This window comes from Tinamus guttatus, unplaced genomic scaffold (genome assembly GCF_059628265.1).
Source record: "Tinamus guttatus ecotype Peru unplaced genomic scaffold, ASM5962826v1 Tinamus_guttatus_pri_ptg000307l, whole genome shotgun sequence".
Classification (NCBI taxonomy): Eukaryota; Metazoa; Chordata; class Aves; order Tinamiformes; family Tinamidae; genus Tinamus; species Tinamus guttatus.
Window position 1 is genome coordinate 3688930 of NW_028288841.1, and position 13210 is coordinate 3702139.

Sequence of the window (13210 nt, forward strand, 5' to 3'; positions counted from 1 at the left end):
GATGAGGAGACCAATGGAATGAAAACACTGACTTTGTGCTTGCCAAGCTGCATCATGCTACTTCTCACTCACATCACAAGCATTGCAAGGCCAAAGGAAGCCCAAACTATGTAAACATGATGAGGATTAAAAAAAGGAAAGAAAAAAAAGAAAGTAGTGGTTTACTGCTCTAACACTGCTTGCACAGATGTGCCGCTTGCACTGTGATTTTGGATACTGACATGAAAATGCTAAACCAATATAAGAGAAGCTCAAATGGTATTGAAGAGCAAGCAGATGTTGCAAGGAGTACATTTTCCATGTTCCTTAAAATACTCCAAATGATAATGGTTTTACAGAGATTTTTAAATGTGTACAATGTGATCTAATTAGAACTTTTGCTTGTTTTGCTTATGTTCTATTCTACTACTTACATCTGATTGAAATTCACATGAAATATTGTGTCACACAGTGAAGGGATCCCAGTCATGCTATTGAGGCACTGTTAAGCAATGCTATTAAACAACGAGCATTTTATTCTTCCTTTCTGTATGTATACCGACTCCCTAGAATCACTTAAATGATGAGTGAGGAGGGATTTGTCTGGTTTACAATCAAATTACTTTTGCAAGACAAAGGAAATTGCTCTAAATTTCAAATTAAGCAAACTGGGTATAACTGCACAGGACATGCAGCATAGCTCTGACTTACTTAGAAGATGATTGCTTTAAATTCACATCTAACTGGCCTGCAAAGCAACCTGTTAAAAATACCATATGTTTTCCTACAGTTGAATATTCAACAGGAGACCTCTTTTTGTGTGTGTATTTCATACTTGCGAGATTTGCACCTGTAGTTCTGAGCACGCGATACATTTGATAGACAGCTAATGGCACTAATGAATTGCTCTGATTTGGGTCTGCAGTTTATTGTGTGGGGGTAAAATGTGCGTCTGCAGGAAGGCGGCTGGCTCTCAGGCTCTCAGATCCCAGGCTTTCCTCCATCAAGTATTGCACTTTAAAATACTCAATGACAATTTCCCCAAGGAATTTTGTTTCTCGGGTTTGGTCGTGTTAAACACACAAGTTAACTGATTCTGGAGCCACTGATGTAAAAAGCAGCTTAATGATAATGAAATAAATTCGTCTTGAAACATGTGTGTGAACACTGATTTACATCAGTGCAGAAAATCTTTCCATCAAAGACTTCTGCTCTCTAAGAGAACTTATTTACTTACAAAATTGAGAGATTGGGGCGTCTAGCTGGGGCACATTTCCTCCTTTAGCATTTAGCTTTTGCACTTGGGTAGGTGGCACAGGCTTGTGAGACTGCCCGGTGGCTCGGTACATGGCTTGGACCCACAGGATCCGGTCCTGTTCGTCGTCACTTGCAAAAATCACCGTGTCTCCTTCCTTCACCGCGTTGAAGAAGGCTCTGCCGCCCTCCAAACCTGGCAGGAGAGGAAAGCAAGCTGTAAAGTGGGCAGAAACCTTGAAGAAACCCTCGATGCTACAGGGGTTTTCCCTGGCACCAAACTCCCTGCCTGCTGAGGAACGAGTCCGTCAGAGCCAGGTGACATCCTGCCCTGTGATTACCAAAAAGCACCCAAAACTCTCAGGGTTAATGATTTCTCTGACCTGGGGTTAGGCTGCTTGGGTCTACTTAAAAAAGAAGCATAAGGGTTTTGAGGGGACGTGGTGGGAGGCATGTGTCAATGGTGGCGAGGGCACCAGTACTCCCAGAAGCTGTTTGGGCCAAACGGCCCAGCCTGTTTGCAGATAAAACTCCCCATCACTGCAGCATCGCCTTGACAAGGGCTCGATGGGACACTGCCTCCCCTGGGGGGCACGTGCTTCTGTCTTTGCCCTGACTCAGTGTCCATCTTCTCATCTCCCTGACATTGGTATAAGCCCGGAGTCAAGGTTCTGACAACAAAACCTCCTCTTCCTTCCTTCGTCTCCCCTGGGGGATGCTATTATGCAGGGCAAGGTGAGGAACACCGTCCTCAGCACGCTGCCCTGCTGGTAAAAAAGGAAACGTGGAGCCTCTCTGTTTGCAAAAGGGTCTCAGCACCCACGTACCCATACGCGGGTACCAGGATGCTTTCTGCCCCTTCTACTCACACACACTTATCCCAGAGAAGACACAACAGGGCAAAAGGGTGGTCCCTTATATACCTGCTACAATGAAGACAAACATACTTGCTAAGTTTTTGCTTAAGGAACGTAAACCTGGAGGCACAGGTTAGGATTTCAGCATTCTGCACAAATTTGTATTTCCACATTTGTATTTCATCAGGATTTAAGTGTCTTATTCACTTAGGTGCCCCAGAAAAGACTAGTCTCTCCTCCTTAGTGTGCAATTCTCAGCTCATTTCCGTAAATCTATTTATAGTAAAGTCATGCATAGCTAATGAGCAGTATAAACACAACCATATTTGTAATAACACTGATCCCAGAGCAGCTCCAGGCAGAGAGAAAGAGGATTCCAGCTGGGGAGCTGTGTTTAGCAGGGAGGACAGGAGCTGCAGCCGCCGGTGCCTACCTGGCTGCGGGTCAGTGTAGTCCACAGTGTATCCGTCGAGCTGCAGCAGCTCTTGAGGCTCAGCTTTTTTCTCCCGGTAGCTGCACATAGCAAATGTATATTGACTAACCTGAAGAAAACCACAAAGCTCAGATGGCACCGGGTGACCACGACAAGGCAACGCAAAGTGCTTACAAGCGGCGCGTTTACGGCGACCAGAGAAGGGGGATTTTTAATTTTGGTGGCTGCTACCCACTCGAGACAGCCTAAACTTTTAGCACACGTTAGCCACGCGCTGTTTTAACGCAGCCCGCTGTGGTTGGCATCTAATCTTCGGCATCAATTCGTACAGGGGCTTAATTTCCTCCGCGAGAGAAAGCTACACGCTTTAAAAAAAAACCCTCATTCACTCCCAGACAAGTGCAAGAGTGACACCCTGTCACAAACAATGTGAGCTAAATTGCTAGGTGCCAGTCATATTAAAGCAATCTTAAGATCCCACTGATCTCGGCAGTTGTTGTCAGCAGTGCTGTAAATGGCAGCTCTCACTCCTCTGAGGTACCATCTGCATGACACGCTGCATTCAATGTCAAGCTCTTGACGGAGGGTTTTGGAGCCGCGGGGGCCCCGCCGGGCTCCCCGCTCGCCCTCGGGAGCCCATCAGGCCGCATCAAGCCCCGGCGCAGACCTCGCGTGTTGCAATGCCCATCGTCCGGGAGAAGCCTGCGCGCGGAGCAAAGGATTCTCCGTGCTTTAGGCTAGGAACTTACAGGGAAATTTACTGTCAAATGATTTCAAATGACTTTGTTAAGGTTGTGTCACATCCTGGACTCCTTACATAATTTTATTAGTGTGGACGTTTTCTTGACCTCTGGAGGAAACTTTGGCTTCAGAGGGATCTTTGAAACTCACGGATGCCAACGGATCATGTTCGTCATTTGGAGGGGAGTCAGGAAAGATCCTGAGAGAAGGACTCCGGGCAGCCAAGGAGTTTGCCTCCAAAACAGGGACAAACCGCTCCGTTAGAAGCGCACACAGTGCACATTTTGGTGGCATCCATTGCTAATAAAATGTCATTTATTCCAAGCGGGAGACCCAGCTCCCCGGTTCAGCGTCTCCCCGGCGGTGCTTGGGATCTTGCTGCCCTCTACGGGTCTCCGCTAGCTGCCAGCTTGCACTCTGCCTGTGCGGAGCCTTCTCCAGGAACGACTCCAAAACCCACCTAAGAATAAACCCTATCATTAACACGTTTGTGGGAGGAAGACGAAAAGTGATGCTTTAGGCATCTTTCATCTTCCTTAAAACTCAAAGCACCGGCGAAAGATTGACAAGTAACAGACCAATAGCGGGAGCACGCTGGTGCGTGTTCCATGCTCTGAACTTTGACTGCCTACCACCTTCCCAGCAACACGAGAATTAAACGATTAACAAGAAGAAGCCTAAAAATAGCTGCGTGTCCCACAGCACAATACTCGAGACGACTCCTGCAGGTTTTATTCACTTGTTCTTTCAGGATATTGCTGCCATCTCCTGGACAAAGTCTTGAAAGAGCTTTATTTATGGGGAAGACACGATTTCATCACAACTGTAAGGATTTGGTTTGTCCCTGCTAGACATCTGTCCTTTAGAGACGCCACACTAAATTTAACTTCTGAAATGAGTCACACTAATCTAGCTTTGATTAGATGTAAAATGAATTCAGCAGTTTAGACTATCTTCTCAGATCCACAAAGTGAGGGGTACATTTTGGGATCTTCATGCACAAACATTTCATCATACCTTTGGACCCAGAAAAAATTCTTAATCCACATCAATAAGGCAGTAGCATCAACACAGCGGTAACACATGGAAACAGACACCAGCATTTCAGAGTTTACACCTTTCCTTTCAAAAGTTTAAAAAAAGAAACGAAGATGCAGACAGAAGACTTGGGTGGAGATACCCCAAGACAGATGCAGAACGAGCATCTTTCTCCCACTCGCATTCACATGGTCCCCCTGGAATAAGCTGCTCTTATTCCAGTGTCATTATGGGAAGAAACCTATAGGCTCATGGCACGCTGTTGCCTCACCTATCTGGCATCATGTCCTACTTATGCTCTGTTCATATAGCTGAGGTCCCAAGCCCAAGGTCAGATCCAGGGAAGCTCGGTATGGACAGCTGTGCTTCCCAGCTGAGCAGCACTCTCGGATCAGGGGGAGGTTGCAGCTTCCCTCCTGAGCCCTTCACAAAACCCCCTGCTTTATAAAGCTTGCGTTCCGTGGAAGCTTGGAAGCGGCCAGACAAGTGAAATAGTTAATAGCACAAATTCAGCTTACAGCCTGCTGAGTTCACACCAAGCCCATAGCTGATATGAGAGCAAGCGAGCAGATGGGATGGGCAAGATGAATGGTTCGAGTAATTGAAAAAAAACGTGGACACAGAGGGAACTGAAGGAAGAACGAGGGGAAATCTTTGCCTAGAGAGGAACGAACTCTCAGAGCAACTGGGATTTCATCCAGGGTCTAGAGGAGGGACAGGAAAGGAGCATCTAAGGAAGCTGAACTGACTGAAACCAAAAGAAGGGAAATAAGCCAAGGGCTGCCCTTCCTGGTCCATTACAAAAAAATGAACACTATTTTCAGATATAATTTGAGGTAGAAGAAGAACAGAAGAAAAAGATAATGAGAAAAGAGAGAGAGAAAAAAAGAAACAAAGAAAATCAGGAAAGGGAAAACAGAGACAAGAAAACAGAGACAGCAGGAGAGAAATGCCAAAGTTCACTATTCCTAGGCTGCTAAATTAGATCTGACTTTCTTGGCACTTGACCATATTCTGTCACCAGCTATATAATCCTCCTGATTAATACATACAGTGAATAAGTATTAACCAACACTGACTTCATCCTTGTTTTACCACCAAATACTTCTGTTCTGGCTAGCGCTGCTTTTCCGAGAATCCTGTTCAAACCTGTTAATTGTCATCCCTCACACTTCCAGCATTGCACAACTCAGTCACTTGCCCATTTCTCACTGTTGACATAACAACGCCCCTCTTGGGTTAAATTCTTAAATGGGCTTTTCCTAGATTAACAGCACGCATTTTGTCCCAAGGGAGAGAAACTGTGCTAAGATACTGCCAGCTGTAATACAGCTTTCCACTTTGATGGGAGACTCTTGTCCTCTGGTTCCAGTTGTACATCGCCTCCCCAGTCCTTTACTGACACAAATGAGCAGGAGATGATCTAGCTTAAAGAAACAAATGTGAAAACAACAGTTTTCACATCTCAGCACATTCATTCATCCTTAAACAAGTGGATGTAACAGCTGCTCTAGCTTCTTCCTTTAAACAGGAGCTGTGTTTTCCCAGGGCAGGTCTGCATGAAGGGAAGTCTCTGCAAGTAGGACTACGTATTCAGGATCCACCTTAAACAGGTCTAATGGACTCTGATGTCTGTTTAACCAGCGGCTCCCAAACATTTTGTATTAATCCTCAGTGCTCAGGGTTTCTCAAAAATCATCACCCATGCCCAGTTCTCAGTAAAGGTCTAACTGAAAACGTGATTTAATATGATTATGGGGACCAGCTACGGGTCATTTACCCTCATTTGAGGACAAACTGCTCGTGTAGGATACTGCGATTTTGATGAATTGTTCTCAAATCCTGTTGGTTATTTGGAGTTACTGAACACTTACTACATTCTGCTTTATTCAGAATCAGCTGAGTTTTGCTGAAAGCAGGAACTGTCACTGTTAGTCTAAATTATAATGAGTTCAGGGAGGCTGTCACTAGAACAATAGATCCAGGCGTAGACACTGCAACTGGTTTTAATCTGTGGAGAGTTGATCTGGTTCCAGCAACATGCTACAAACATCATCAGACACAATAAGCCAAAAATTGCTTCAAGCTACTCAACAGACATGTCATCCAGGTACCACAGAGTGTTACTTCCCATATGCTGCCAAAGCACAGAAATGGGGTTATGACAAGAGAAAAACAGATTCAGTCTGAAATCTCAGTGTAATTAATTCACTTGCCCTTAAGAATGATTGTAAGAAATTTCCTCTCGCAAAGCCAGTCAGCCCAACAAAACCAACAACGGTGTTATTTCCAGTACAGCACATTAGACCTTGCAAAGAATTAATACAAGCTCTGTCAGCTATGAAGAAAAAAATCCAGCTTCTGCACGATCAAGGGTCTAATTGGCACACGGGCTGAAATTTGTATGCTGTGCTCAGCCAGCTGATACAGCGACTGAGGAGCCGCTCCGAACATCTGTGATGAATGCACAGTTCTTCTCTCAGCCAGTCGCAGGGAACTTTGCCCTCAATTCTTCCCTTGCTTTTGCTTCCCACTGCCAGTGGCGTTACTGGTGCCTTTACGAAGCATTTTCCTCGCTTGTGATGCTGCGGACCGTTTCCATCCAAGCTCAGGGCCATATTCTGCCATCGCTTTCACACTGCATATCTCAGGATTTAAAATTAGGCAAGTAACGAGTCTCTGCCATGTAATTTACATCTAATCAGTATTCTGCTCTTCTGCTGCTCATCTCAAAGGGTGTCTACGGGAAGGGTGGGCAGCCAGGATTCATTCAAAAGAGAAAGCTAAAACTATCCCCCCTAGCACACGGGCGCACGGTGGAGAAGCAAGAAAACACAGCAGGCCTGCAGCTGTGCCACGCTGCAAACCTCCACCAAAGGGCTCAGTAAAGTCCACCTGGGAGCGCATGCACCGAAGAGATGAGGCCCAGCTACAGGAACGGCACAAAAGAGCCGCTCTCACCCACTACACCCAAACAAATCATCTCCTCTCTTGCAGAGCCTTCACAGCTACACAGACACAGAAGGTGCGAGGGATTATTCTGCCCAAATTACAAGCGAGTTATTGCTCCTTTCCCCTTCTCTCCAGGGCTTACAGAAGCCAACTAGCAATGGAAATGTGCCCTGTAGAGCTCCCTTTTTGTGTACTTACGCAAAGCCTCTTTTCATAGCAGCGAGGCACCACTGACACAAAGGAGCCAAGCTGCCATCAACACCTTCCTCCACGGTGCCGCCTATGCCATTTGGCACCTTTGTATGTTTAGATGGATAGGAGGGGTTGGAGTATTTATTACCATGAATTACTTAACCTCTGGTACCGCAGTGGTACCGCTGAAGAGCACTGAAAGAACTGAGCCCCCAGGGAACAGGGTGGGAGAGGCCAGGGGACCAGGAGGAGGGTACTGGAAGTGAAGGCAGAGTTATAACAGAAAATATTACAGATAAGAGGTTAGGGACATCATATTTAACTAACATATTTACTTATTCAGCCAAATGGACAGCACGCTTTAGATGCTCTCTCTCGCCTCTGAGGCGGACACAAGCCTGGCGTGGATGACCAAGCTCCTGAACGTGTGCTGCTCCTTGTGCCTTCTTTATGTAAGGGAGCCAGCTCGACTTTCTGCCTGCTATTCCCTGCCTGCAGTTCAGCAGGGTTCAGAGATTTTGGACATCAACACCTTCGCTTCCAATCCCTGTTCGTATCAGCACCCATCCTTTGCATTGCATGAAAAGCAAATGACAAACATACGGACAGGCAAAGTATTTTTATTCCATCTTTATTGCCTGCTGACATGTTCAATATGCTCAAACTACATCTGAGGGACTGCATAGAGAGTGTTTCTTGTTTATATTTGATGTACAGCAGAACACTTTACATTGCACCAAATGTTGAGCAAACGGTAATGTAAGAGAGGAGCTGCAGCGGCAGCTGGAATTTCTGAGGTGGTCTATGGAGACTCTCTGGGGGCAAAAGTCTGCTCATCTTATTAAAATGAACTGCTTTTCTGGCCAGATTTTGCTCTTATCTGCAAACTGAAGAATACAGATCTAGTAATACGAGAAAAGAGGATCTAACTCTGAGAGCTCTGGTTCCATGGCAAGAATATTTAGCAACTGAAAACTGAAGTTGTAACTGCAACTATGTAGAAAGGCCCAGAAGAAAACCCAGAGAGAGACATTAAAATTAATATCCTAGGGTTCAAAGGTGCAAACCCTAGCATGACACAATATTAATATGTTTATTTATGGGATAAGCTATTTTAGGAAAGAAAAATTGTTCTGACACAGCGGGTCTCTTTAAGAGGGCCCCTGCTTTGAAGAATCCCTATCCACAAGAGAAAAAAATGACCCAATAGGAATGAATCAGTCCTAAGGGAAAAGCATAAAGCACCCATAATTGCTTTATGAGTGATCATATACTGCCACAGCTCTTTTAATTTAGACACAAAGCATAATATACCAAATGTATAAAGAAAAGCAATCGCTCATTTTCTGTGTATAGTTCTGTATCTTCTGCCCCAGAACAGGATCATCATACAAGAGTACCAAGAGGCTTTTCTTTAATTGTGGCCTCTTTTGGCCTTTAAAATGTGAACTGGTGCGAGAACTATTTCTAGAGGTCTAGCCCTGCAAGATGCTGGTGCTCCCAGCAAGGTGCAGAGCGCTCCTACCTCACCCTGGGACCTGGCTGGTCCCTGCAGGGTGGGTGCATTTCCAAAGCAGATACTCTGGGAATGGATGGGACAAAACCTACACCCATCACTTCTATCTAAATCTAAATATACTGCTTGGGCAGGCCCAGGCATCTCCTCTTGCTGACTGTCCAGCCCTCTCGTCTGTGGCTATTTTGATTTCATTGGGAAAAATGCAAAATGATCCCTTAAACTGTCCCTGCTGATTGCACTTGGTTACTGGACAAGGTACCCAGTCTGGTTTCTCCAAATAGGCTCCAACTTACACAGGTCATGTCATGTAAATCATAAATCCTTTCTACCACTCCAGGATGGATTTTCTTGCCTGCCATGTGGATTAGTGCTACAGAGGCTGGCAGTTAGAAGCAGGGAATGCAATTCAAGCTTCCTCCCAAGACAGTGGAGCTTAAGACTAATAATTGACCCAAAACAAACAGATCAGTTCTCACAAGGTGATTTAGAACCAGTGAAACCAGCTGGGTCATGTGGCAGATGGACTGCACGGACTCCTCTCACCGGCACAGGAAAATCAACATGCAAGGGTGCCTTGTTGAAAACGTGGAGTCTGGGGCATCTGCTTTGCACCTTGCTCCCTTCTTACACAAGGGTGAAACCCTGGCCCTTCTGGAGCGGGCCTGCCATCTGCTTCAGATGCTCCAAGGAGGATTTCACCCTCTGACTTGATTACTCTCAATTTGTTTTGGCACAAGACAGCAGTCAGATCCCTGTTATTCTTTTTGCCAGAGCATCTACGGCCAGGCCAGTGCACTCTCATCTCACCACAGCACCCTGTGTGAGGGTTTTTTTGTTCATAGTTGTGACTTACTGTATCAAGGTGGTACAAAGAGCCACTCAATGTGGGACCTCTGCCTTCTGTGGCTTCTGCAGCACCCTCAGGTTGCCCTTGGGAAGGGGAAGGGAGGGAAGATCTAACATGCAAGTAATGACCAGGCCTGTTTTAGATCTTAGAGAACATTTTCTACCTGTTTCTTTCAAATTCTTAGCAATTATCGAATATCCAGGTCTACTGAAACTGGGAGAGCAGAAAGTGAAAAAAGAAGGGAAAGAAGACAGACACTGAAAAAATGACCAATGAGAGCTGCAAAGATGACAGTGAGTAACGAATGTGAAGGGATGATAAACATCAAGTAAAATACTGACTTTGACATAGCCAACAGTGAAAGCCCTGTAGATTTCAATGGACATAATATTTCATCCAGAGGCAAAAAGCAAGCATTTGCACTGAAGTACTTGCAGCCGAGATCAACTGAGCTTTTCCCTTGTCTCATGAATTCCTCACTAAAAATCCTTCTCTGTTTCACCAAGCATTCAGCTGCCTCAGGAATCTCATGGCTAGAGGTTTGTTAGCGTCACATCTTTCAGAAGATGCACAATATTTTAGAAAAAGCTGTGTCCTAACAAACACCCTAGACAGATCCACAGCTCAGCATCAATCATGCAGCACTGAAAACGGTTAGTACAAAGACTTAAATCAACCAACTTTATGATTCAAGATCAGCTTCTGGTTAAATTGGTTACCTGGACCAGGACAAAGAAGCGTTTCTTCCATCTCTTCCAAACATTTTTACCAATGGCCCACAAATATCTAGGAGAAAAGAAAAGGTGAATTCAGTATACAAGTGATGATGTATTATTCTGCTGCTTTTTTAATTTAACTTCTTTTTTAACTTATTTTTTTTTAACTTCACTAGAAAATGAAGCTAATGCACAAGCAGGAGTAACTACAGAAGTCTCTTAAGCTAGACAGCACTATTGAAAGTATTTATTTCTAGCCTGACAGAGAAACTTGTAAAGAAAGTGACACAAAAGGTTCCCACTCCTAATGTTACATGGCATTATTTCTCTCTCCTTTTTCTTGCCTTTTACTCTTTGCACAGAAATTAGAAGCCCTTCAGTACTAGTGAATAGTTACTAAATGGTCAGATGGGTGAAGAATATATTTACAACAGGAGAACTATGGAAAAGAACCCCCAAGTGTTGCTTTAAGCCTTCACAAAACCTTTTGGCTGAGAGGAGCTGACAAACAGAGGGCTACTTAACGCATAAAAAACAGTTCAGAGGATCCCAGTATACACTGGACTGACTAAACCAGGTCACTGTGCTGAGCAGTTTAAGATAAATTCCTAGAAATCTCTTGCCTACAGATATTTAGGCAAGCAAAATAATTTCTAAGGGTGAGTGAATCCTTTACTTCCTAGAAATGAAAAAGAAACTTGCAAAATTAATATCAAAATTAGCAACTAATCTCTGTGATGAAGCAGCTGCTGTGGTACTGTAAAACTGTAAAAATAGTACAACTATCATTTAATCCTGTAAAAATAGTAGGGAATTAATAATAAATCCAGTGTTCAGCATTAATGTGTTTAGGTATCACCACAGTTATTTTGAATCTAGAACAACACATAGAAAGAGATTTTTTTTATTATTATTCTGGTGGTGGTTCTCCATGCCAGAACAGAGTCAACACATGCAGCTACTCCTGCGGCATGCTTAAGGCACCCAACTCCATACAACATGCTCATGTGGGTAGGAAGGCCTTGTCTTAAGAGTTCAAGAACATGGAAAATATTTGTCCTAGACCCAGAGATTCTCAGAATTTTGCCAGTGAATCCAAAGGGGCAAAAATCTGATTTTATATTAGTCCTGCATAAAAAACAGTTTCAGAGTTTGACACATAAGCCAATTAACAATAACAATCTAAAAGTTATCATGATTTGCAGAGCCTAGAGTCAAAAAGTCCTCTTGAAATGTAATTAAAGATGCTGCATGTTATCTTTTAACTTCATCTTTAGGTTCAATTTTAGATAATTTTCTATTAGCTCTAACAGATATCATATTATGGTCTGGTATTACTCAGCATAGTCCATTAGAGACAAAGGCCAATATGTTTATATTCCTTCCTGAAGAAACTCTGAAGGTCTAGATAAGATGTTATGAATGAGCAAGATTCTGATCACAAAATAGCTCAGGGAACATTTTATACCCAGAAAACACAAAGTCAATTTTACCAATAATTTCACTGAAGCTAGAACTTCACAGCAGGTAGCTTAGGAAGGAAACAAAATGTGTAAAATGCTCAGAGAGTTGACAGACATGTATATATTGCACAATAATATGTGCGACTATATATGAATGTGTAAGATGGAAAAGATTTTGGCCAGATTCTGCTCTCGGTTCTGTAGAGGAAAAGGCAATTTAATTTCAGAAAGGTCAGTTACTCCAGTTCTCAGCTACATGCAGGAGCACAACTGAGCAGAGCAGAACTGGATTTTCACAAAGCACATCCCAGAGCAAGTGCCAAAATAATCTGTCATGCACATTAGTGGATCGGCCAAAGTCAATGAAATCGAAAGAGAGACAGCCGCACTTATTGTAACAAGTTAACTTGATAAACCACATGATTTTAAGCAGCCTCTTGCAAATCAAATATTAGTTAAAGAAAACATGACAAAAAGCAGGGCTGCTCAAGCCCAGTTGCTATCAGATGCTGCCAGGGAAACCAATGTGGCAGGTGAATGGTTCTCTTCTGCTTTTGGTGCTCGTGATCCCATGGTGGAAAAACTGCACTTTGCGTGTGACTAATGGCTTTGATTTCATTAGCAAGGAAGTCAGAAGAAGGAGTTAAAAGAAAGATAAGTGATTCAATCTATCTAATAATGATGAAGCAAGAGACTATGAAAATAAAAAGGAAAGGTATTTTTACAGCACCAAAGACACACTGAAGAAAGAGTTAATCAAAACAATGACTTTCCTAGAGAGCTGTTGCAGTAAGTTTTTATCTTATCCACAGCTCCAAAGAATACACAGAGGCAAAATCTCACCAAAGGCATCAGCCAGATCTTCCCAATGCAATTTGTAATTGCATTACCGGCAAAAAAGTGGTATATCAGTGTTTGCTTCCTGCAGCCACTAAAAGACAGGAATGATTCCCTCTTTGCCTACTCAGGACACATTAAAGAGCAAAGAAATTATGTAAGCTTGAATCTGAAAAATTCATTTCTGCCCTAAAATGTCACAGCTCGCTCTGTCCCTGCAAGGCAGGAGGACAGAATCCAGAGAGGAGGCTGGAGATCTCCCAAATCCTCTGACATGCATATTTTGAGGGAGAGATTTCCCTTTCGACTTTCCAGATCATTAGTCCTAGTTACACTTTATTTTTCTACTACAGGCAACTATATTTCTGTGCAAATAATGATG

At 43.7% G+C, this 13210-nt stretch overlaps 1 protein-coding gene across 10 annotated transcripts in view; it reads right to left on the reverse strand.

Annotated features, from left to right (window-relative positions):
• The window catches only part of CADPS (calcium dependent secretion activator), a 198121-nt gene that overhangs the window by 88635 nt on the left and 96276 nt on the right, over nucleotides 1-13210 (reverse strand). For all 10 annotated transcript variants that reach the window (XM_088528269.1, XM_088528265.1, XM_088528268.1 and 7 more), the window contains exons 9-11: nucleotides 10532-10598; nucleotides 2524-2632; nucleotides 1217-1429 (exon numbers count right to left, since the gene is read on the reverse strand). In XM_088528269.1, the coding sequence (XP_088384395.1) occupies nucleotides 1217-1429; nucleotides 2524-2632; nucleotides 10532-10598 (389 nt within the window). The remainder of the gene's footprint in view (nucleotides 1-1216; nucleotides 1430-2523; nucleotides 2633-10531; nucleotides 10599-13210) is intronic.